At 33.7% G+C, this 24621-nt stretch overlaps 2 protein-coding genes across 3 annotated transcripts; both read right to left on the reverse strand.

Annotated features, from left to right (window-relative positions):
* Window positions 1-5246: 5246 nt before the first annotated feature.
* Window positions 5247-13335, reverse strand: LOC112457750 (spatacsin). Of its 2 annotated transcripts, none has more exons than XM_025020969.1 (22): window positions 12421-13335; window positions 11963-12129; window positions 11526-11882; window positions 10628-11434; window positions 10388-10560; window positions 10033-10310; window positions 9794-9961; window positions 9507-9731; window positions 9235-9426; window positions 9047-9166; window positions 8793-8967; window positions 8482-8705; window positions 8236-8396; window positions 7855-8173; window positions 7618-7783; window positions 7136-7489; window positions 6896-7060; window positions 6668-6810; window positions 6482-6589; window positions 6110-6403; window positions 5714-6033; window positions 5247-5599 (listed from the first exon to the last, which is right to left on the reverse strand). In XM_025020969.1, exons 1-22 carry the CDS (start codon window positions 12700-12702, stop codon window positions 5398-5400), a joined length of 5400 nt encoding a protein of 1799 aa, XP_024876737.1. In that variant the 5' UTR covers window positions 12703-13335; the 3' UTR covers window positions 5247-5397. The 2 variants fall into 2 exon arrangements, with proteins under 2 accessions (XP_024876737.1, XP_024876736.1); XM_025020968.1 differs by having other exon boundaries at window positions 6668-6816; window positions 12421-13334.
* A 56-nt stretch (window positions 13336-13391) lies between these two features.
* LOC112457752 lies at window positions 13392-24591 on the reverse strand. The gene is given in 15 exon segments (XM_025020971.1): window positions 13392-13462; window positions 13578-13715; window positions 13921-14076; window positions 14223-14333; window positions 14420-14519; window positions 15931-16367; window positions 16913-17393; window positions 19910-20346; window positions 20719-21121; window positions 21123-21166; window positions 22014-22169; window positions 22254-22364; window positions 22469-22568; window positions 23154-23581; window positions 24209-24591. Coding segments are annotated over 14 exon segments (3369 nt in total). The 5' UTR covers window positions 24560-24591; the 3' UTR covers window positions 13392-13462; window positions 13578-13661.
* Window positions 24592-24621: the final 30 nt, after the last annotated feature.

A 24621-nucleotide genomic window follows, 5' to 3' on the forward strand; every position in this document is an offset into this window, starting at 1 on the left:
TACCAACGTAAACCTAGGCGGCCGGGAGATGCTATTCCGGATGCGGCATCTCGATATTGTGCTCGAGTGGAGACGAGTGTCGGGTGGGGCTCATCTTTAGTTATGGCGCGTTAGTTACGCAATGCTTACTTCGCGATAAATTATGTCACGATGAAAAAGCGTTCCTGGTGCATATCCTGTATATAATTTCGCGAGATGTAAACTCGGGAGAAAAATATTCATCTTGATTCACAAGGTTCCAAGGAGTCTCCTTATCTGCACGTCTGAGAATACAAATTGAATAGAATTCCCAATATGAGATTTAAAAAGTAATATCCAGAGAATTAATTGACTTTTTTATTGTTGAATATTTATTAATCTTTGAATCGCAAGATATGCACAATCGTACGTAATAATACTACAGATTCGAGAGGGAGAGCGACAAGTTTATTCATCTCACCATATTATACCAGCCGTTCCCTTTGATCGGCTTAACTCCGAAAGCTTAGCGGATCGGCAGTTTTCCCAATAATTAGATTTTATTGATCACGTTTCCACCGCTGTTGAGCTGAAACTGCGCTTGCTGAAAATAACAAAGTAAAGAAAGATATCGATGTCGTTGTATTATTATTACCATTTCTAATATTGGCAGAGAGATATGTAGGGTGCATTAGCATGTATTTTCTCAGGACGGTTTTTTCTCTACTCATTCAACATACCAGTAAAGCCAGAAAGGGTCTGAAGAAGCAAGGGGAGTTGCAAGGGAAGGCTGCGAAGTGTCCTTGCTCGTAATTTCCGGCAGATCAATGAATTACACGATTATTATCATAAGCATATGTCTCGGCGGATTCGCGCATTATCGACGTTCTTTATTAGGGATCTGCCGTTGCCAAACTGCGAGTTGAACTGCGACGAATTGCCGAGGAACTTGTTTACTCAGGCCGAGCCCGGTCTTCTTTCAATACCGCATCAAGCGGGATGTAATCCCTGGATATATGGCTCTCATTTGTAACTTGTAATCTTCGGCAAAATGCTCGGCATAACTCAGAATTACGCCCCTTTCGTCCGAATGTCCGACCGTAAACGTCGAGAACTGGGTCGTTTTAACGTTTGATATTTCTGTTTAATGTTTGATAATTCTGTAGGATGTGTGTTTGGCGAGGTAACAATTGGTCGAATATAAAAAATTATTGCAATATGAATGTCGCGATATTATGATCGTCATATAATCGGCGTTCAATTGTATCTCGTAATTATCCAGCCTGACAATAATACGAGAATATGTACATTAGTGACTCGTAATGAGTTTGCTCATTTCGATCGAATACAATACCACCACTTTTAATGCGAGAGCACACGAATTAATTATAGCAAAGCGCATCATTAAGCCATCCTTTAGAAACTCGTGCGCGCGCTTATCGCACTTTATTGCAAAGGTTGGACATCGATATTCAATGGTTGCATCATGAAATTGATATATATATATATATCGATTACTCGCGTTCGTGGCACGCTGAGTTTAACCCTATATAGTATCTAAGATGTGGCGTCCGCTTTTTCTTCGCGTCAGTTGTGGCTACGGAAGAATAGCCTGTTTTGCTAAAACACACACTATCGGGACTGTTTCTCCGGGACAAAGCACGTCGGTATAACTGTCATTACAAAAAGAGTATAATTAATAATGAAGCTTATTTATTAATTATGTCGTAACCGAAGGTACTTTCGTAATTGCGTGCTATTGACTTCACATCAGATTTTAATATTCAATTAACGTGTCGATAAATGGACGATCTTACGTCATATATATCAAGGCTTGAATATCTTGTACTCGTATCGTATCTAGTTGAATAGAGTCAAATGTGTAAGACTCTCTAATGATAATATTATTAAGCAATCAGCATTTATTTTCAGATTGCATATCTTAATAGAATTTTTGACACGAACATTTTATTTTTGTAATAACATGTACGGAGGTAGGGGGGAAAAACCGATATATGCAGATTAAGGGGATCCTATAGTGGCGGTAGTTACCGACATTTTTTCATTTTAAGGAATTTTTGAATTGGCTTTACAGAATTGCAAGTTTTTGGTCTAGAATTAAAGTACGCACAAAAATCTACATCGCGTTGTACGATTTCATATCGGAAACAAAAAAAAATTAAAAATTTTACTAATTTGGGCACATACAACTGTCATCTGACGACAATAACAAAATTACTGCAGTTTATATATATATAATGACACCAAGGCGACGTAGGGACAACATGTAGGAACAATATCGTGTAAATAAAATTAAGATTCAACGTCTAGAAAAAAAGATTCCGTAAAATGAAGTTTTATTAAGCAAAAGCACATTTAGGTTGACAGGATAAGCAGTATTGCGTGTAGCGAGAGATGGCGCAGCAATCGAACAAAGACAGATGCCTCTGGTTAGACAAGGACAGACATAGATATATAACATAGAAAACAGGATTAGAAATGTTGACATTACCGACGTCGAGGAAGTTCGGCCTTCGCTATAGGATCCCCTTAATTAAACCGTCTATTTTTACGAGAAGAGGTACAACAAAGCGAGAGTAAAATCCGATAGCTAATACTTGATTACGCTTAAACAAGTTACTGTGTGTACCTCCTTTAATGTAGCAATTTATTATATAATGCATTAAAAATCGCGGATATCGAAAATAAGCGGATATCGGTTTGATCCGGTATTATCGGATCTGTTATTATCCTACTTTTACGTATTACGGTGAGGGTAATGCAAAAGGATTCACGAGAGCTATAGGCGTAATCTCGTACCAGGCATTCCGTATGGTAGAGACACGCGACATAGGTGCGTGCATTTTACATGCGCGCGTATGCGCACGACGATCCGTGTGACGATGCGTCTCTTGGCTGATCCCCTACGAAATCAATTATCAATCCATTCCCTTGAAATTACTGTTAATGCCAGCGCCTGTCGGATTATGGGACGCGCGCGAATTTCCAAAAAAGCGCAAAAGTTTTTGGGGACGACGTAAGCGGCTTAGCAGCGCGTGCCTATGCCAGCTGGTCTAATCGATCTATCGAGAACCCATCTCTATACGGGTATCGCGCGCAGGAAGCATTAATCCCATAAATATACCGAAATTATACGCGCGGTGAGCGGTCTTTATTCCGGGAAAACGGAGAGGCGTACAGGACAAGATGCCAACGTTACACGTAAATTTTCCCGCGTAGAATACCCGCGTCTCTCTCTCTTTATGCGCGTCATAGATTGCGTTCGTGCGTTGAATCTCTAATAAGATACAAGCTCAATATACGTAAGAATTTATCTTTATGATATGAGAATGAAACTCTGGTTCAATAAGATTACGAGGCTTTATTTTTTTTAGAAGAAAAAGGAGATGATCGCATTTGGTTGGTTATATTATATTCCAAGAATTTAAAAACGGAGAACTTGAATCGCCAGTGAATAATTAACAATTAGCAAAAGAATCATGTTTGACCCAACTGGCAAATTTTATTGTACACAAAACACGTTTTGTGAACATAATTCTTTTGCTAATTCCAAGAATTTGTTTGACACACAGCGAGCTGTATTTATCATTACAGATTTACTAAATTATATATTAATTAAAAGTTTTGTGGAATATTGAGCTAGAATCTTATTATTCTAACATATTAAGTACGTGAAATCGTCGGGCGGAAATATTTTTCAAACAGCAGTGAATTGTAATGCACATCAAAGAAGAAATTTCTTTGACTACGCGTGTCCTCTATCTTCAAAAGGAAATCTCGAATTCTTTAGGCATTGTACTCTTTGATCCTTCCTGAAAAGGTAATACAGAGTAAAATAAAAAAGGGTGTACTAAAAAATTTATGTGTATCACACATAGGAAGGAAATAAAAAAGTCCGCACGCATATTTTATAAAGAATTCTTTGCATTTTTATTTTACGCTATTCTTCCTGTTTATAAACACGTGGTTTTTGCTCTTAAAAAAGCCGACTCATTAAAATGCTAAATGTTAGTGATAAACCTTGGAATCACGTTACGCCGGCATTTAAACTCACCAGCGCAAAATATAGCAGATCTTAAAATGATAAATTGGGTCATTTCCCGTTGACTAAAATAATCGCGCGAAATTACTTTTTTGACGATCTTTTTCGTGTTGTATTTCGTCTCCTCCCCCCCTTCTATCTGCAATGATAAATCTTCATTATAATAGCTTTCTTTTATATAAAAGAGAAGAAGTTAATTAACTTTTATATTGCTTTATTGTTACATTTAAATTAAAAAATGCTTATATACTCTATACAATATGTCTAAATTAAATTAGTATACGACTTTTTTTATAAACATCAACAGTTTTCATTAATAATCAATATTTCGTAGAAAAATATTCAGGCTACATTATATCAGTTCTTGCAGTAATGTTATTAATTTAAGATATGATCATGTATATTGTATCTATGAGTGATCAGTACACTGAGAGAAATAATATAACATTAAACATTTCTTTGAATAAATTTTTAAAAACGTTAATGTTCTTGGTTCAACAAAATTATTTTATTGAGTTAACAAAATTAATCATTAATTTAAAAAAAATGATTTTGTATGATACCATTTTCAGAATTCAATTATTTTATTTTGTTCAAATAATAGACGCGTACTTAATTCAATAAAATAAATAATTGGATCAATAAATTGAAAAATCAACAAAATTGTTTTGTTGATTCTACAATATTTTTCCCTCAGTGTACATCTATCATATCGTGATAGCACGTGGGCAGGCAACAAGTTATCATTGTTTCGAATCTTTTGCTGAACAGGCAGTTACAGTTGACACCAACGGTTTTACCTCTTATCACAGCCTAGTTAGAAGGGTTAGAAATATAATAGCGATGACAGATAAATTGCCTTCAAAAGATATAGACGATAGATAAAACGTACGCATCATTATCTGCTAACGTTAAAGGATAGAAGTGAATCGTGTTATCGACGCATGCTTCTTTCCAGTCTTGTACCTACCCTTGACTTGAGCAACCCCTAAATCGATAAAACCAGTTTACGCGCACAGGGTAACATCCAGTGGTAAATGTAAAATATCAACGTATGATACGATTTCATATATGCAATATAATATGATTTAAATAACATTATTTCTTAATTAGAAAATATTAATTTTCTTTCTAAGCTACTTTCTATTACGATGATGAAATTGCTTTGTTATAGGGTTAATTAAATGAGACTGACATGATATAAAAAATACTGTTTATTGGTAATTATTGCGATATCAATAATAAAACGTTGACAAAGGTATAAATTTATATTGTTTATTATAATAATAAATGAATAGTTTGTGACAGTTTGTCGTCACATTTGTGGCGTTCTTTCTCAGATGATAACATCGAATTCCATCGAATGACGAGTTACATCATGAAGCGGTATATCCTTTTTTCCAAATTGTGTCTTTTAAATAGGAGCCCACTATGGGATCGTTGAGTATTTCCTCCACAATATCCTTAAAGCCAAGCTGACTAGCTAGCATGTATTTACATTCGACATCTGATAATTCAGATATTAGCGTTCTCATGTTATCTGTCATGGAATGATTGATACTCTTTTCCAGTCTGTACCTAAAGATGTACATACAATGATAGTATTTTAAAAAAATATTATTTAATTACAAATCATATAAATTTAAATTTTAAATAAGATATACGCTCTTATAGGTCGCATATTAAACTTACCTACGTGCACAATCTTGTACAATCGTAGGCGTAAGATTGTTAACTGTCATGAATTCTTTGAGATACTTCGTCTCTCCTTTGAGAATGCAGTGATGATAAATAAGATTAACCCAATCCGCATGATAATTATAAGCGCGGATAACAATAAGAGCTTGAGGAAAGTTTAAAATGTGAGATAATATTCTGTCTAACTCGTCGCTTTTCAAATTCAGCAGACACTCTGCTTGTTGATTTTGTGGTATTGCGTTCAGCAGTGAAATTTGAAGCGCGACAAGTTGGGCTTGATGCGAGCACCGGCTAGCAAGATTCAGTTTCTTATCCTGAAAGTAAAATACATTAGTTTTTATGGTAATTTCTACTCGAAACATGCATACGTTTGAATTTAATTTTTTTTACCTGTAAATAATATTGAGTAGCATGAGTAAAGTTAGTTACAGCTAATTGCAATTGTTTGTGGACGTTATCATTTCGAGTCAATTTTATTTCTACCGGAATACCAGTTATGCCTCTTCCGCATTCTTTTAATATGTCAGATATTAATTTTGCAATTACTTCCTTCGCTTCATTTTCCCACATGAGTGCGATTTCGTAATATAGGCGGAAATGAAGCGCCACTAGAGTAAAAAGCTCCTTATCTTCTGGACATTGACGCTTCAAGAATTCTAGCAATGCCATTTTTAGGCCCGGAACCTGTTCAATTGAAACATGAGTGTTTTTTTTTTTTAATAAAAAGGAAGAGTTTATTCAATATCGTACGAGCAAAGATACCTTATCCAAGCCTTGTCCCAACAAAGACTCGAATTGATCGTTTTCTTTCAAGATTTGGAATACGTAATTCATCTCGGTAAATCGCCCAACACCAGTTACAAGACGTACCTAGCAATATGAAAAAAAAAATGTAAATAAATTTTTAACATTGCAGTAGTTGATTAAACATGGAATTAATAAATGTACCAGTAGTGCCCAGTATTTTAAGATTTGTAACATATTTGCGAGACTCTGACACTTTCGTAATACTGATGCTATTCCTTCCATGTTACAGGAAGCCGTGAAACAATCGTGGGATCTTATCAATAATTCCACTATTGTTTTCAATCCTGAAACTATAACGCAATAAACAGAAATATGTATATTATCATATTTTTAAAATAATATCTATAATAAAAAAAATATGTAAATTACCATTTTTTTTTTCATCGTGAGTACTAATGTATCTTCCCAGCAATGATTGTGCTGTCTTCAACAATTTTAAGCCTAATAACGAGATATCGCTGCACAGTTCCATTATTAAATGAAAGTGCGAATTCAAGGAATAGCTCCACATAAAAATCAAATCTTCCTGACCATCTGTTGGAATATTATTATGTTTGATATTAAGATAATTATTCGAAGTAAAAAATAAGAGATTTTTTTCATAATTACCTTCTATGGCACAATTTATGTGCATTGTAATATTATCGGCCAGGAATATTGCCACGTCTTCCGTCTTAATTTTGTAAGATATTATTATGTCGTTAGCAGTCTCCAATTTATTTTCAATGTTACTTTCTATAATCTCTTGTAAGAACTTTATCGGATCTTTTAGCATCAACAGTGATTGATATGTCTTCCCTAAACGCGTAGCAAGTTTATAATATGAAACAATTCTAAAGCATATCTCATTTCCATGTGTAAGAATTTCCGATAATCTTTCTAAAGTTGAAATACACTCCATCTGGAGATGGCTGATTGTTGTATCGTTTGTTTTGTTAGCTTCGATCGACGAAATGGTGTTTACTGTAAAAAAAAATGAAGTATATTAAGATATAAAAACATTGAAGAATATTTTTAGATAGATAGAAGATAGAAGTGTAGAAATATTAATATATATATCAATGTGTGTTAAAGAAAATCGTGAGACATACAGGATGACGATGAAGAAAATCTCTGCAGACCGCGTTTACGCAAAGTGCCATATTTTTGTTGCTTCTGATTCCTTTCTTCCAAAAGACTCTTTTGCTGCGAAGTTAAGTTCGCTGGTGAAATTTCACCCTCTGCTAAGCTTAAACACAACATCAATATTTGCAGATCCTATAAAAAAAATAATACTTTTAAATTTAATAGTATACCTATAAATCTTAAAATAAAGGAATGCTATTTACCTTATGATTATAATTAAAAATTACGCTTATTCGTAAGGCAATATCCAACTTGCGCAGATCAAGTAATTTATTTATTAGATTTTCTACAGCATTTTTTTCATTTTCGTCTATCAAGGAGCAAGTCACTTGTAACTTATCCAAACCAGATAATAACTCCGTTTTTAATTTATTAAAAGTATAATTATTGTAGTCGAACTCTATATTTTCAGGTCCAGCTAAAATACATGATTTCCACATTGCCATCTCTAAAGTATCGATAATTTTTTGCTCGATTTCGGTATTTTTCAAAGTCTCATAAGCCAATTTCAAAACTTCATATCTAGAAAAAATAATTGATTACTTATTTAGTAATAGATCTAGCATTGCGTTATACTTATTTACCTTTCTTTGTGCGATACAACTTTCTCGGCATGTTCGACAAAGAATTCAACCGCTACTTGAAGCGGAACGTTATATTTATTAAAATCCTGAGCACATTGCGTCCAGAAGGTAGAATTTACTTGACCATCTCCATTTATTGATTGTTTGAAAGTATTTCGAGCCTGAAAATGTTATATTTGTAGAAAAAATGTATATATAGTAATATAAAGAGTGTTCGACTTCTTAATCAATTTTGAAAGATATTACTTGTGCTAATATGATCTCAGATGCATTTAACCCGGCGCAGCATGCTAATTCCAAGGCAGTGCTGTAATTTTCGACTGCTGTTAAATCGTCGATGCATCTTTGAATTTCCGTGTCAAAATTATATGCGTTATCGATTAGAGTAATTGCTCTGAAATTTAATGTCACGCTAGTTTTCTGCAGAATTTTCGTTATATCCAACAAACGTTGAAAATCCGGTACAGCACCTGCAATAACAATTTTCACAAGTTGCTGCAACTAGTAGGACAGATTAATATAAAAAAAATTGCATATACTCATGTCACATATTTTACCTGGTAAATCTGCTGAAAAATTACACTTTATTAACGCTTCAAGAAACTTTACTCGTAATGGCGTACTTCGAAAGCCGTAGCCGAGTGCCGTAACAATGCATTGGATTGCAACAACTGCGACCCAATACAAGTTTTTTAAATACGTAAAATGGACACTATCCCAATCCATAATTTTCTAAAAAAGATAAAAGGCCGTGTGAGCTGTGTGAGCTAGCTAGTATATTGGAGTTGTTTCATTGTAATTCTGTACGTACATTGCTTTTAAGTGAGGAACATTGCGACTTAAACTCTATTAAATGCCGTTGATTTTCCTTGAATTCGCCATAACTGATTGCTTGCATCAAAAACTCGAAGAATGAATTCAAAATACTATCCTGCAAGACATCAGTACTAATTACAATGAAGAATCTTCGACCATCGCTGTTATATTAATTGAACTTACAGGCATGAAAATTTTGTAAGCCCGATTGACTGTGTTAATATAACCGTATCGAACCATTTTATTTAGTAATTCCGATACTTTATCGGAAGGCCATATTTGTTGCTCAAGACATTCCGTGTAATCAAGAAGTATGTCCTCTCTTCCTGTCGATATTACCATCCAACAATAGCAATATGCTGCTACAGACGACGGCTATAAACACGAGATTTTTAAGTCGCATAATGAACGATAAAACCTGATTAGTACTAATATCAATCAAAATAAAGTAACACCTCGTAACACGTAGCTAAGACAGTCAATATAGGCCTCAGATTTGAGCGAGACGCATTAATTAATGCTCCGGGTGGGTCTTGACTTTGATGACAGTTTAATATAGTCAACCATAAGTTATTATCTGAAGAAGTCGAGGTGTAACTGTTGGAAATATCTTTGGCACTAGTTGTATCAGTTGCATCTATCTCAGTTTCTGATATGGCTGAGGTGGACACTGGTGATTCCTGGAGAATTACTTTGTTTACGTACAAAAAATAAAATTATCAACAAGCAATAACAATCTTACATTTTCTTTCACTCCAACTTTATGCTGCCTTGATGATGATTGTCTGTCGTGAAATTTCATCTTCTGTTTGTTATATGGTTGGGATTTGCTAAGTTTATCATTGTTTAAACACGTTAGCAGGTGTTCCCGTATGTTTGCGTTATTAAACAATCTGGTGTTTTCCAGCATCTAGTACGTGATTGATTCGTGTTTTATTTTTATAAGCCTTATTTTAAACAGCGTTATATTTCGAAACGTACCTGGGTTTTAGGATAAGCGAATATATGACAGACTGCAATGAATTCGAACCACAGGTCATGATCTGCTAAATATTTCGGCAACGTATCGGGTAGCGCATAGTTGTGAACACGTGCAAAGCGTACGATGATGTCCCATAATTTCAATGCTTCGACAAATTGCGTGTTATCGCACATGAAAGGTTTATCCAATAAATGTTTTTGAAAGCTTTGTTCAAGATACGATATCACAGACTTTAAATCAGTTTGATTCTTATACACTACATTTTCTAATAAGCTCCCTGTATAATAAAGAATGTCATTTAAAATACTTTTCCATGCCGATATCATCACATATCAATTACATAAGCTACATTACCTATGGAGATGTTTAGTTGCTCTTGTACGTATTTTGCCACAGTAACGTGTAATCGTAAATTGCTCGAGTCGATTCTCAGCAACTCGATGAACGCAATGCAGCTACACACGATATCAGACTTATCTAAGTTTCTCAAAGCGAGAACGTGCGCATATAAGGCCGCTTTGAATTTCCTAAAATTATTTGAGTTGTTGACGTTAATGACGATAAAATGAATATTAACATCGCAAATATACGAACCTATGGGAGGATACATTTCCAAGTAATTTCGCTTGAGCGTGTGTTAAACTGTGCACAGCCATATTCGGTCTGCCTTCTTTCAGATAATAACCGTACGTTAGCGTTTCCTGATACCCGTATTTTCTGATCAGACTTTCGTTCGTGAAAGTAGGCAAGGGTTCATTTTTGAAGCGCCACTTGAATAAGAATTTCGAATTCAAATTTCTATAGCCGTCCAATAAGTCGTATACTGTAATATCATCTTTTTCACTTTGATCCTCGATGATACATTGCAGCCTCGGCATATGTGCAAGCGTGGACTGAAGAACTTCTTGGGAAATAACACGCGTGTCAATTTTTAAAACAGTCTTGTTCGTAAATATATCTCTTATTAGTGTATTTCTCCCTGAAGGGTTTGCTTCATTACACAACGCGCTCCGCGTCTGCCATAATCGTAAAAATATTAATGTCAAGTTTACTAAATAATTCGCTTTCAGATAAGCATTAAAATCATCGGAAATATAATCAATCGATTCTACGATTCCATGTAGTAACGCATCTTCGTAGTTATCTCGAGCGTTACACATATCGGTTAAAGCATTAAATAATTTTTTAACTTTTAAATTGTCTTCCTCAGTATGACAGTTTTGCGAGCAGTGTGCAAGGCACAGTTGTTGATCGATGCTTTGCAAAAATTCTGATTTATCGATATTGCAGGAAGCTAAAGATAATATTGTACTAAGTTCTTCCAGCGTAATACCACAGCCGAAAGAACGATTTAATATTAATTTCAAGTCGTCCTTTTCTTCTTTTGTATAAATGCCATATCTGAAACAATAAATTTGGACATTTTCTCTGTGATTTATCATTACATCAGCAAAGAAAAATATAAATACACATAAAACAGTTGTATACGTACCTACATAAATAATTTTTGGTTAGATGTTTTACGAGGTCACTAGCATTTGAAGAATCTATATAATCGACCATATCAGGTGTAATATCTAAATTCGCAAATAACGATTTCAAATGTTGATCAATTTTATCTGAGATCTCGAGAACGTCTGGATTATATTTTGTATCAATCCATATTCTTAGAGCATTAATTTTATTATTAGATAATAAGTAATCCCACAAAATATTATTTGACACGTTTCCCAAAATCTCTGGGTTATTCAAAGAAAAATATAATTCGGTGCGTAAGGCTTGTTCAATATTCTGTGGTAGTTTCATTATATCATCTATACATATACAAGAACTTAATCCACTTTGGATTCTAAAATAAGAAGATAATTTGTTAATATATTTTTTTTTCTATTACGTGATATGTATGTATTTTCTATTTTCACAACTTACTTGCACTTTTCCTCATGTTGCTTAATAGATTTGGTAATGTTCCATGCCGTGACATGTTCAGTCTTAAATCCATCGACATTTATCATATATTCACACAAATAGTCTCTTAAGACTGGATCCTTGCTTTTTATAGAAACAGCAAAAATATGTTCCACAGGATCCTTTCCCTGTAAAAAAAAATTATTATCTGTTTAAAATATAAATCTGTATAAATATAATAAAATAAGTGAAACACGATGATACAATCAATTTAGAAAGAAAAACGCTATTTATGGTAAAAAGTATACGTAATTTACACAACATTATTATTAGGCTACCAGGAACCAGTCCGGACTGTAAATGGCGTTTTTCTAAACTGTCTAAATTGACTGTATAAATATATTATTCTTTTAACCATTACTTCGAACTTTGTTAATTATAATATATCTTGGAAAAAAATATTAATATATACGACATACCATATTTTTTAAAATATGTGAAGCTCTATAAACCTGCTTCTTGCTTAATAATTCATTGACCCAATTTTCTACTTCTTTGTTGAAATATATACATGCCTGCTCTACAGTACAATTTCTTCTGTACGCAAGGCATTTATGAGCTAGTTTTATATGAGTTCCCTTGGCAGAGGCTTCTCTCACAAGTTCTCTGTCTCTCAGTGTACGCCAGCCAGACCAAATTGCAGCTGATTCTCCAGTTAGACACTCCACAGGAATACCACCAACCGCATTTTTTTCAGACATTTTGCGATAGTAATATTTATAACGCAATTTTCACACCAATTCATTAACGTACTCTGACATTTTAATACAATTAGAAATCTTGTCTAGTAAATATTAAAAAATTGTACTAGGAGAAATTAGGGCATTTTTACATTTCCACAACATATCCAATTTCTGTCAAAAATACTTTGTTCGTAAATTGTATACTGTATTATTAAATTATATCCGATTAATTTCTATTATATTACCAGTATACACGTACACTACTCGTTTCTCTCTCGTTTTAGGTATATAAATTTTGTGTACGATCGGATATTACAAAAGTATATAAATCTTTGTTACACGAGGTAAATTTGCAGTATAATAGATAGGTTAGGAAAAATAAAAACAACAGCTGCGAAAACTGGAGTCGCCGATACATTACATTTTTTACACTCTCATAGAAACGATCACAATAATTATTTATTTACACGAGTTATATATTTTTATTTGGAATATTAATTATATTTTGGTCATATTTTGTTGCTTGGAAAACACTATACTGTGTCAGTTTGTGCCTCTCTGACAGCATGCAGTAATTTAACCAGCAATCGGTAAAAATCACCAGCAATCAGCTGACTATCACCCTATCACCACATGATTTCGTATCGAACAAATGTAAAATAGCAATATTAGCAATATTAAATTTTTATATTAAATTTTTTAAACACTTATATATGGATATATAAAATTAATACGATATCATATCGTATCATATATTGAACGCTGTTTAATCAATGAACTAAAAGATACAATAAAATTGTGGTAAAATTAATTATATACATGTTTAGAAAAGAGGAAAAGTTTGTGGAAGAATTAATTTTTCCAGAAATTGATTATTTTACTAAGATGCTCACGTTTGATCTATGAGGATTCTATTATAAAGGAGAGAGACATCGTTGATATTATCCTTTCAGGCACTTGCCATAGCATTCCCATATTCACACTACTAACGTTCGAAGAAAACTTAAATATGCCAGACTTGTTTTGAGTACCTAATAAAAAGTTATATTAAAATAATACATATTACTTTCTCCGAGACTTTCTCGTAATTTAGCTTATCAACTGCGGTCTCTTATAAGGGCATATACAGAAAAAATAAAAGCGCTTTTAAATAATTTTGGAATATCGATTATTTATTTTTTTTAAATTTTCTGCCGTCAGATTAATTTCACGTAAATGCCTCGTATAATCCCTTACATTTCCGAATGTCGCCAGTGATAAATCTATCATTCTGCCAGCGCTGATCTTTATGGGATGGCTGGACATAGCGATCACTAAAACTAGACTACGAATTGACTTTGCCGGCAGCTGGTACCAATTTATCATGAAGCACCTCCTTCCAATCTGGCTGCTCTGAAACGTCAAATCGTTGAAAAATGTTCCACATATCCTGAATTTCACTCATTTTTCACTACAGCAGCTCCATGTTTATACGAAAATCAAATAATTAAACGTTACAAAATTTAAATGCTTCTAAATTATATTAAGTCTAAATATACCTTCTCCACGAGTTGTTCGCCAATGTAACATAGTATATACATATTGAAGCAGAATGAAACAAAGAGCAGAAAGTAAGTCGTTAGTCCTACTGTATCACTATCTTGCCAGTCCTATTAAAAGTTAGTAGCAATTTAATCTAAGTTAAGATTTAAAGAAAAGTTGGCTTTCTTTTTTTAATATACATATTAGAGCGTACCACTATGCAGTAATATTCGGGCAAACACATTGTGAATATGGAACTGGCGAATTCCAGTAAACACACTTCCTGTAGAATTTCTTCTACGGCGGCGGAAAATCTGAAACAGACCGCTATTACTTGCACGTGAGAAGTCAATTTTTACATGGAAAAAAAGGGTTAGCTACTGTAGCAAATTTAGTTGTAAAATAGGAACAATTAATATTTTTTGCAGCGAGTGATATAATTTATAGGAATAGTAGCAAAATCTTTTGTTAAAGTTAAAGCTCTTGCTGCAAAAAATGTCAGTTATTTTACAACTAAATAGCTACGGTAGCTAATCCTTTCTTTCCGTGTATATGAACTTCTCATTCTTTGCATTGTCAAATAGCTCTATATAAGGTATGTAATAAAGATAAAAAAAAAAGGAGTTTTGTCATTTTGCGATTTGGGCGTAAAGAATATTTTATAATTGTATTTAATAAGAATGTGTGTGTGTATGTGTGCATATATAATACAGTAATATTTAATATAAGAAAAAATGTTATTACGCATTATTTGTTCAAAGATGCTGAGTCGGATCTAGATTAAACGAGTGAACGCAAACAAATATATGAATGAACAACTTGTTTCAACTTGCTAAATGTGAACAATGTTGCCATACTACCAGTTCAAGCAAATATTGTTCGTTTATGTTTGTTCGCGCTCGCTTGCATAGTCTGGATTCGGCTTTATATACCAAGAAGTATATGTATATATGCATTCGTTGAGAATATAAGCGCATGCTCATGACCTGCGCATAATCCGTAGGAATGTAACTGCACCGCCCACTGAAATGTATTGGAGGATCCGTTAAAGGCACTTGTTGCATTTACCCGCCCTTTATACGTTGTTCAAGTCGTGATGAAAAATTATATACTATATTATAAAATGGAAAATTCATATCCAAAAAGAAAAAATTCTAGCTATTAACACTCAAAATAATTTTTTTGAATAAAATAAAAAATTTTCCATTTTATAATTTTTTTATTTTATTCAAAAAAGTTTTGTTAATAACTAGAATTTTTTCTCGAAATATACTCTAAAATATATTTTTTTATAGAAAAAAATTTTAGATTTTTTTAGAGGAGAGTTCGAATTCTATCAATAATATTCAAATAAAAATAGAGTAAACATAGAAATGTACGTGATATAAATAATGTAAAGATAGAGATAACAATTTTCCAAAGTTTTCCAAAATTTTTTCGCGGATTTTTAAAAATTTTGAAGAACCTTAGGAATGCTATTAGAAAATGTTATAAATTGATTTTAAAATCAAATAATTAATTAGCGATTTGTAACAAAAATATAAAATTGAGGCATTCTTATTTTCAGGCTCTTATTTTTTATATTTATTTACTAGGATACTTTTTAAAATATAATAAGAATTAAAAAAAAACTCTTGGAAGAAACACACATCGAAACTCTATTAATTATATTGAAATTTTGAAAACATGGTATTAATTTCACAAAAATGTACGTAACTGTGTTACCTTAATATTCGAACATGACTTTGCACGATGAGAGCAATTCGTTGATTAACGTCCGACAATTGCTCGAAGTTTTTGCCACGCGAAAGATCCTCAAGTCGAGACATGATCACCTCGATCTGACCACACGCATGAGTGGCGAATATTGCTGCCAATCCGCACGATCCGGCCGTCACTGAATACATGGTGTATCCGCACACGCAGTGAGCCAGATACACTATTTCGTATATCGGACTCGCTTGCGTCTTAAAAAACTTACTGTAAGTTGGATACACGAGTGGTCTAATAGTTTGGTTGTTGACTATGTGTTCGGTGCAGAACGGTAGAATTGTATGATAAATAAAACCGGCGATGTACATGGAAGTCGCGGCGATCATAGACAGTCTACGACCGGTGGTAGCGTACTTCAGCATTAATTCGCGATCGGAGCTGAATTTTGCCTGCCAATATTACAAAAAATTGTATTTATCAAAAGAGATAAGCGACAAGAAAATCATTATTTATCACTAAAATTATAAGATGGATAGAATCATTCGAAAACGAGATTTGTTTTGTGAACATGGAAAATTATACACGCAGACTTGGAATAATTAGATCTAAATTTTGTCAATGCATAAAAGGCGGTTTTAAATCTCGTTGCAATAATTCATTCAATTAAAGAAATTATTTACGGAAAAAAATCATATTTTTGATATTGCAACACTAGCGTATTCTGTTGCAACGCTAGATCTGCGCGCTCAATCCGTATTCGTATAAACAACACAGTAAAAATTACATTCAAGAATATGAAGTAAGTGAGTTTATATAAAGTCGAAAGACTTGTTAAAAAATATGGGATTACTTCAAAATCAAGATCACATTAATCATTTTCTCGTCGCGCATTTTTTGTACTCGCAAGAAAAAGAAATGAATCGCCACTTGTCATCATTACGCTGAAAATTTTTTGTTGACTGCGTAACGCACTTTACATATTGACAACACCGACCTGCCACCAGTCACTCTTCACGTGCTCGATGCAGCGTAATATTTTGGGTCGACGTATCGCGAGAACGCAATACTTCATCATCGCGGTAGTGCAGAAGCCCAGCAACCCGAAGAGCTTCAGCCTTATGTTGAGGTCCTTCTGGTCGAAGATCATGTGCAGAACGCAAGGCACTATCGCGAAAGCTAACGCAAGATTACATAGTACGATCGAGATCTTGTATGCATGTCGTCCGATTCCGCGAATCGCGACAGGCCAGATGCCGATTGAGCCGAGGATCCAATTACCGGGCTTGAAGATATATCGTATGTCCTGCTGATAACTGACGTTCGGCGACACTACATGCTTATCCTGTGAGCTTTCCATGTTCGCAATGACAGGTTCTGTTAAAGACTGCATCGGGTGAACGCGCGGCATTGATTGCAAGGTCGCTGGACATGCGCTTGCGCTCTTGTTACGGGGCATCTTTCTGCCTGCTGATAGTCTGACATATGCGTGTGATTAACAGAAGGGTAGTTGTGCGATGCGTATCTTACGTCTCGGTGGTTTTAGATCGAAAAGATATACTTCTCTCGCGTTTCAGTTAAATTATTCTTTAATCGGCAATTTGAGAAATCAGAGAAGTTAAGATAAGAAGGAAATTAACACATTTGTAATTTAACATTCTCTAGTTAACTATCCAAGTAAAATTATTTGTTAGCGCGCATTATATAAAAAATAAAAAGTTGAAATTATTTGGTGATACATTAGATACATAGGTGGTTCAATGACAAGAATTATAATAAGGTAAGGAAAGTGCAGAGACGCGTATATCTAATATAGAGATGTAATGTTTTATTCGATAAATAATATCATATTATATATAGATTTTAAGGAGAAAGATTTTTTTTGTTGAATTGATAAATTAAATCAAATTCAAAATAATTTTTTTCTATCTTTGTCACATAATTCCATATATTTATTAACGTACGTAGGAAACTTAGATATGCCACGCTAGTTTTCATTACCTAAAAAAAGTATCTGAAGTAAAATATTCTTTCTGCTTTATAATTTTTTTTTTACAATTTTTATAATGAAATGTTTAAGTTATTTTATACGAATGATGATTGAATAACTAGAGATATGAATTAATTTTTCACAAAATATTGTATGTGTATACCGCAAGTTTTATTTTAAATTTTGAAATAGAATTTAAGTCATAACGTATAAATGTCATGTATAATCATTGATTTAATGGAATGGTTCGACATCGTGATTATCAATATAAAAGCTATACTAATATTCTATGTTGAATAGTTTAATTAGATCAAATTTAAAATATTTCTAAACATATGTATGTTACATAATTATAATTATATTTACATCACTAACGTCCGTAGGAAGCTCAAATACGCCACGCTAGTTTTCAATACCTAAAAAAATTTTATTAAAATATGAAATTTTTTAGCTGTACTTTAGTTTTTTACAATTTTTAGAATGAAATTTATTGCTACATTTATTATACAACATTATCAAATAATTCTGGAGATATTAATTTTTTTAGAATTATTGAGTTTTAAAATTGAAGGTAGAATAAAAGATATAAGATACAAGATGGGCTAAAATTAATAAATGCCTCACATTTCCAAAAGTCGTTAATGATAAATCTACCATTCTACCAGCACTGAATTTTATAGGATGGCTGGCCATCGCGATTATCAATATAAGACTGCGAGTTGATTTTGGCGATAGTTGATACCAATTAATCATGTAGCATATTGATCCAATCTGACTGCTCTGCAAAACCAGTCACGAATTATTATCCAATTATTAGCGCTGTCGAAATTAAATGTGGTACCTATATATGAAAAATAAAGACGTACCTTTTCCATGAGGACCTCGCCGATATAGCATAATATGAAAATATTAAAGCAGAATGACACGAAAAGCAGAAAATAAGTCGCAAGACCAATTCTATCGTCCGCTTTCCAATCCTATTAAATTTTAAATAGAAAATGTAATTTTACAGACTATTTTATTAAAAATTATCAAATTTTTCTTTTCTTTTAATATATGTTAACACACCACTATACAGTAGTATTCGAGCAGACATATTGTACATACAGAACTACTGAACTCTACTAAACACACTTCCTGCAAAACTTCCTCTACCACAGACGCAAACCTGAAATAAGTCCCTTTAGTTTATATAAGAAAATTTGAATGCATTACCTCATTTATTCTATTCTGCTATTATTTTAACTATAAATAATATAATAATATAATAAATAATAAATAATATAATATATATATATAATAAGTATGTGTTTTAAAGTCGGTATATGGTGCAAATAGATAGGACATATAACAGGCCGATATACATATAATACGCATGCTTATGATCTGCGCATTGTCTGACGCGCAGTAGCACCGCCTATGGACGGAGGTTGGTTGAAATCACCTGTTGCATTTACTTTCTTATCACGGAAAGAACGGTGCTGAAGTATCTAAAAATTTAGCTAGGTACAGATCTGAAAATAATTTTGTTGCACCATCAAAATAATTATAGTAGGTCGTTGAAGTATGATGATAATACTGTAAAAAATTTTGACATTTTAGCAATCAACTTGAATTTTCTACATAATTATTTTGAAGGTCCAATAAAATTATTTTCAAATCTGTATCTATAGCTAAATTTTTAGATACTTCAGTAAAATTGTTCTTTCCATGTATTATATTCATGTAGTATATAGTACGATGAAATAATAATAATTAAACAAATTATATGAACGGAATTAATGCAGTAATATTAACAAATTGAAATTATTCCCTTACTAAATCAATTATATGTATTGAGTTGTAGACTCGAACAAATTTGTGTGTCATTAGTATAATTAAAAAAATTTTTTATTTGCAACTTAAGCTGAAAATAATTAAATTTTCTAATTGTAACTTTTAATTTTTCCATATCGATAAATTATCGCAAAATTTTAGAAAAACATGTGAATCGTAATACATTACCTTATTACTCGTACGTGATTTTTCACGATGGCAGCGATTCGGTGATGAACATTCGGGTTTTGTTCGAATCTTTCACCAGCTAAGAGATCTTCTAGTCGTGATACAAGTATTTGTATTTGGCCACATGCATGAGTGGCGAACAAGGCGGCCAATCCGCAGGCACCGGCTGTCACCGAGTATATGGTGTATCCGCACATGCAATGAGCCACATACACGATTTCATATACTGGGCTAATTTGTGACTGGCTAAATTTACTATAGGTCGGATACACGAGCGGTCTGATAGTTTGATTGTTGACTTTGTGTTCGGTACAGAAGGGCAGAATTAAGTGATAAATGATGCCAGCGGTGTACATGAAAGATGCGCCAATTATCGTCAGATTGCGACCGGTGGCAGCGTACTTCAGCATCAATTCGCGATCGGATCTGAATGTCACCTGTCACAGTGTTGCTAGTGACTTTTATTTATCGATATATGAAAAATCAGCACTTATCAATTTTGCAATCTAATTTTCCTTCTCAGAATTTTAAGCCTTATACACAACGCGGAACAAAGATTAATTAATCGTGCATTTTGATTGGTATTATCATATTAAATATAATTGTAAATTAAATATAAAAATATCTTTATTATTATAATTACACAAAATATATGCGCACTTCTTGAACAGTGAGATTACAAAGTCGAATTAATTTATGATCAAGATTATTTCAATCATGTTCTATTTATTCAAATCATTTTTTTTTTTCAATACCTTGTAACGAATGTCACACATTAACACGATATGTCAGTTACTAGCAACACCGACCTGCCACCAATCGCTCTTCACATATTCGATGCAACGATGTATCTTAGGGCGACGTATCACGAAGATGCAGTACTTTGTCATCGCGGTAAGGCAGAAAGCCAGCAGTCCGAAGAGCTTCAGCCTTAAGATGATGTCCCTTTCATCATAGACGATATGTAGAGCGCAGGGCACTATCGCGAAGCTCAACGCGAGATTAAAGATCGCGATCGCGATCTTGGACACGTGCTGTCCAATGCCACGTATCGCGACTGGCCAAATGCCGAGCGAGCCCAGAATCCAGTTGTTCAACTTGAAGACATATTGAATGTCTCGCTGATAACTGGAGTTCTGCGATGTCGCGGACCTATCGCGTATACTGGACATGGTTGCGGTGACAGATTTCGCCGAAGACTGCAAGAACAGGCGGATGCGCGGCATTGATTGCAAGGTCGCGGGACGTGCGCTTGCGCTGACATTGCAGGTATATCTTTTTGCAATGCCAGTCAATGATAGCCTGACAGATCGTGTACACGCTATTAATCGTGCCATGCAGAACATATTTTACATCTCGGCAATTCTAAATCGAAGGAGCATTTTTGCCGTTCTAAATTTTTCCGATTTTGGTGATGTTTATTTCTACCAATGTAGATTGACTTTAATCTCGGTTTAACTTATTCTTTATCTTTTTCTAATTCTTAGAACTAGAAAAAGATGAAAAGTAAATTGTGAACCAAGATTAAAGTTAATCTGCATTGATAAAAATAGATATTAATCGGTTATTTAAGAAATCAAACAGGTTGGGTAAAATTTAGAAAATTGTTCATAGTTTAATATTTTCTGCTTTATTTAATTGTCAATGGTAAATTAATTGTTAGAAAGTGTTAAAAAAAATAAAAAGGGAAATTACGAATTGTTTGTGTACGAACAGCTCAGCATAATTAACAGGGAAAAAAATGCGACTATAGGTATATCTACATCTGACATGATATTATTCTAGATATTATTATTATGTATATTAATTTACATGACTAATGTCCGTAGGAAGCTCAGATACGCCACGCTAGTTTTCAATACCTAAAAAAATTATATTAAAATATGATAATATTTCTTAAGTCGTAATTTAGCTTCTTACAATTTTTGTAATAAAATTTATTGCTAAAATCATACAAGATTATTAAATAATTCTGGAGATTGGTTTTTTTAATAAAATAATTTTACTTTAAAATAGATAAATAAAAGGTAGAATAGAAGATGGTAAGATAGAGAACGGAGGGGAGGGGAAAATAGGGAATGAAATTAATAAATGTATTCCTCACATTTCCAAAAGTTGTTAATGATAAGTCTACCATTCTACCGGCACTAAGTTTTATTGGATGACTGGACATCGCGATTATCAATATAAGATTGCGTACTGATCTTGGCGATAATTGATACCAATTGATCATGTAGCACATTGATCCAATTTGACTGCTCTGCAACATCGGTTGTGAACGATTATTCAATTATTATTTTTAAAGTTATCGAACTTTAAAATTGTCTGAAAAACATAATTATACCTTTTCCATGAGAAGCTCGCCAATATAACATAATATGTATATATTGAAGCAGAATGAAATGAAGAGTAAAAAATATGTTGCTAAGCTAAGCTTATTGTCCTCTTGCCAATCCTATTAAATTTTAAGTAGCAAATATAATTTTAGGGTTTTTCGCGCTACTGGTTATGTTTTTTTTTCTTTTTTTTTTTTTAAGTATACGGTATATATTAGCGCACCACTATACAGTAATATTCGAGTAGACATATCGTGCATACAGAACTAGTGAACTCCACTAAACATACTTCTTGTAAAATTTCCTCCACCACGGCTGAAAACCTGCAATAAATCACCCTGACTTGTACGAGAAAACTTTATGCATTGTCCCGTACATTTTTACTCTAACCATAACTGCGTATTTGCTGTTGTGTAGTATAAGTACGCAGCATATTATATCTATAGCATACACTTATCAGTATATCTACAATAACGCATGCTTATAGCCATTGTTTGACATGTAATAGCACCGTTTTACTGGAATGTATTGCATATTCGTTGAGACCACCTGTTGCATTCTCTATCACATTCTTTATACGTAAAACGAGATGAAAGTAGAATTATATGAACGAAATTATGCAGCATTTTGCAATTACATTAATTCTTTTGTTATCAAATTGGGCGTGATGAAATAAATACGTAACATTATTTCTGAACTAAATTAATTAATATTAATCGAATTATAAGCAGTGTTATACGAGAGACAGTGTTATACGAAAAATAATTTGTTATTAGATATTTTCAAAATCTTTTTATCAGTTACAATTTAGACTGCAAATTATTAACAAATTTTAACTACAGTTTAACATTTCTTTATATCATTGAATGGTCATGAATTTTTAATGAGCTGTTGCTCTGAGGTATTACCTTACTACGCGGACATGATCCTTCACGATGACAGCGATTCGTTGATGAATGTTCGGGTTTTTGCCGTTTAAGAGATCTTCCAATCGCGATACGATCACTTGGATCTGGCCACACGCATGAGTTGCGAACAGAGCGGCCAATCCGCACGCACCGGCTGTTATCGAGTATATGGTGTATCCGCACATGCAGTGAGCCACATATACAATTTCGTATATTGGGCTAATCTGAGATTGGCGAAATTCACTGTAAGTCGGATATACAAGTGGTCTGACGGTGTGATTGTTGATTTTGTTCTCGGAAAAAAACGGAATCAGAATCATGTAATAAATGATGCCGGCGGTGTACATAAAAGATGCGCCAATTATCGTTAGATTGCGCCCGATGGTAGCGTATTTCAGCATTAGTTCCCGATCGGATTTGAACGTCACCTGTCACAGTATTGACAGTAATTTTTATTTTCCGATAAATAAATAAAAGATCACCGTTTATCAATTTAACACTGCACGGACACCGATGGGCCTTTTAAGGCACAGTCGATTTTTTATTTATAATATGATTTCCACGGGAATGGGGGAAAAAAGTGCAACAGTTCCGGCATATGTAAGTATAGAAATCACTTTTTGAAACCTTAAAGATGAAATATAAATTTTTATAGATTTTTTTGTACACAGAAACGCTTTCAAAAACCCTTTGGACTTAAAAGTCCCAGGGTGCCCGGGTGAGTGCTCCAAAAACACGGTGTCCGCGCAGTGTTAATTATCTAACTATTGCTCTTTTTCCTTTATAAATTGAAGTTATAGAAAAGAAAAATTCAATTAATCCACACTGTGCTGAATATTATTTTAAATATTACGTTATAATTCTGTAAGATACACTTTTTAAACGACGGCAAAAATCATAGTTTTAAAAGATTAAAAGTAATTTATTTTAAAATCTCCCGACGTCACACTAATTTATACGAGATCACAAATTCAATCCATTCTCAGTACTTCGTGGTGAATTCTGCAAATTAATTAGCATAATACATTATATAATTAATTATTGACAACACCGACCTGCCACCAATCATTCTTTACGCATTCGATACAGCGCAGTATCTTAGGGCGACGTATCGCGAGAATACAATACTTCGTCATCGCGGTGAGGCAGAAGGCCAGCAGACCGCACAGCTTCAGTCTCATGATGATGTCCTTCTCGTCGTACACGATGTGTAAGGCGCAAGGGACCATCGCGAAACTTAACGCGAGATTACCGAGCGCGATTGCGATTTTGGACACGTGCCGTCCGATACCTCGAACCGAGATTGGCCAGATGCCGATTGAACCCAGAATCCAGTTATTCAGCTTAAAGACATATCGAATGTCTTGCTGATAGCTGAGATCCTGGTCGTTTCGTGCACTTGACATGTTCGTGGTCACGGCGGCTGATAAAGACTGCACGAGGTAGACGGTCTACCGTAGACCGGGTA

The sequence above is a fragment of the Temnothorax curvispinosus genome, unplaced genomic scaffold, assembly GCF_003070985.1.
Source record: "Temnothorax curvispinosus isolate PA1 unplaced genomic scaffold, ASM307098v1 QBEX01008212.1, whole genome shotgun sequence".
Taxonomy (NCBI): domain Eukaryota; kingdom Metazoa; phylum Arthropoda; class Insecta; order Hymenoptera; family Formicidae; genus Temnothorax; species Temnothorax curvispinosus.

What these genes read in the sequence shown, in the direction of transcription:
- LOC112457750 (XM_025020968.1), bottom strand. Translation starts at nt 12,702, where the DNA reads ATGTCTGAAAAAAATGCGGTTGGTGGTATTCCTGTGGAGTGTCTAACT. An exon ending in CACATATTTTAAAAAATATG is followed by an intron (nt 12,130 to 12,420) that starts GTATGTCGTATA and finishes TTTTTTTTACAG; the next exon opens with GGAAAGGATCCTGTGGAACA. An exon ending in ACCAAAAATTATTTATGTAG is followed by an intron (nt 11,435 to 11,525) that starts GTACGTATACAA and finishes TTATTGTTTCAG; the next exon opens with ATATGGCATTTATACAAAAG.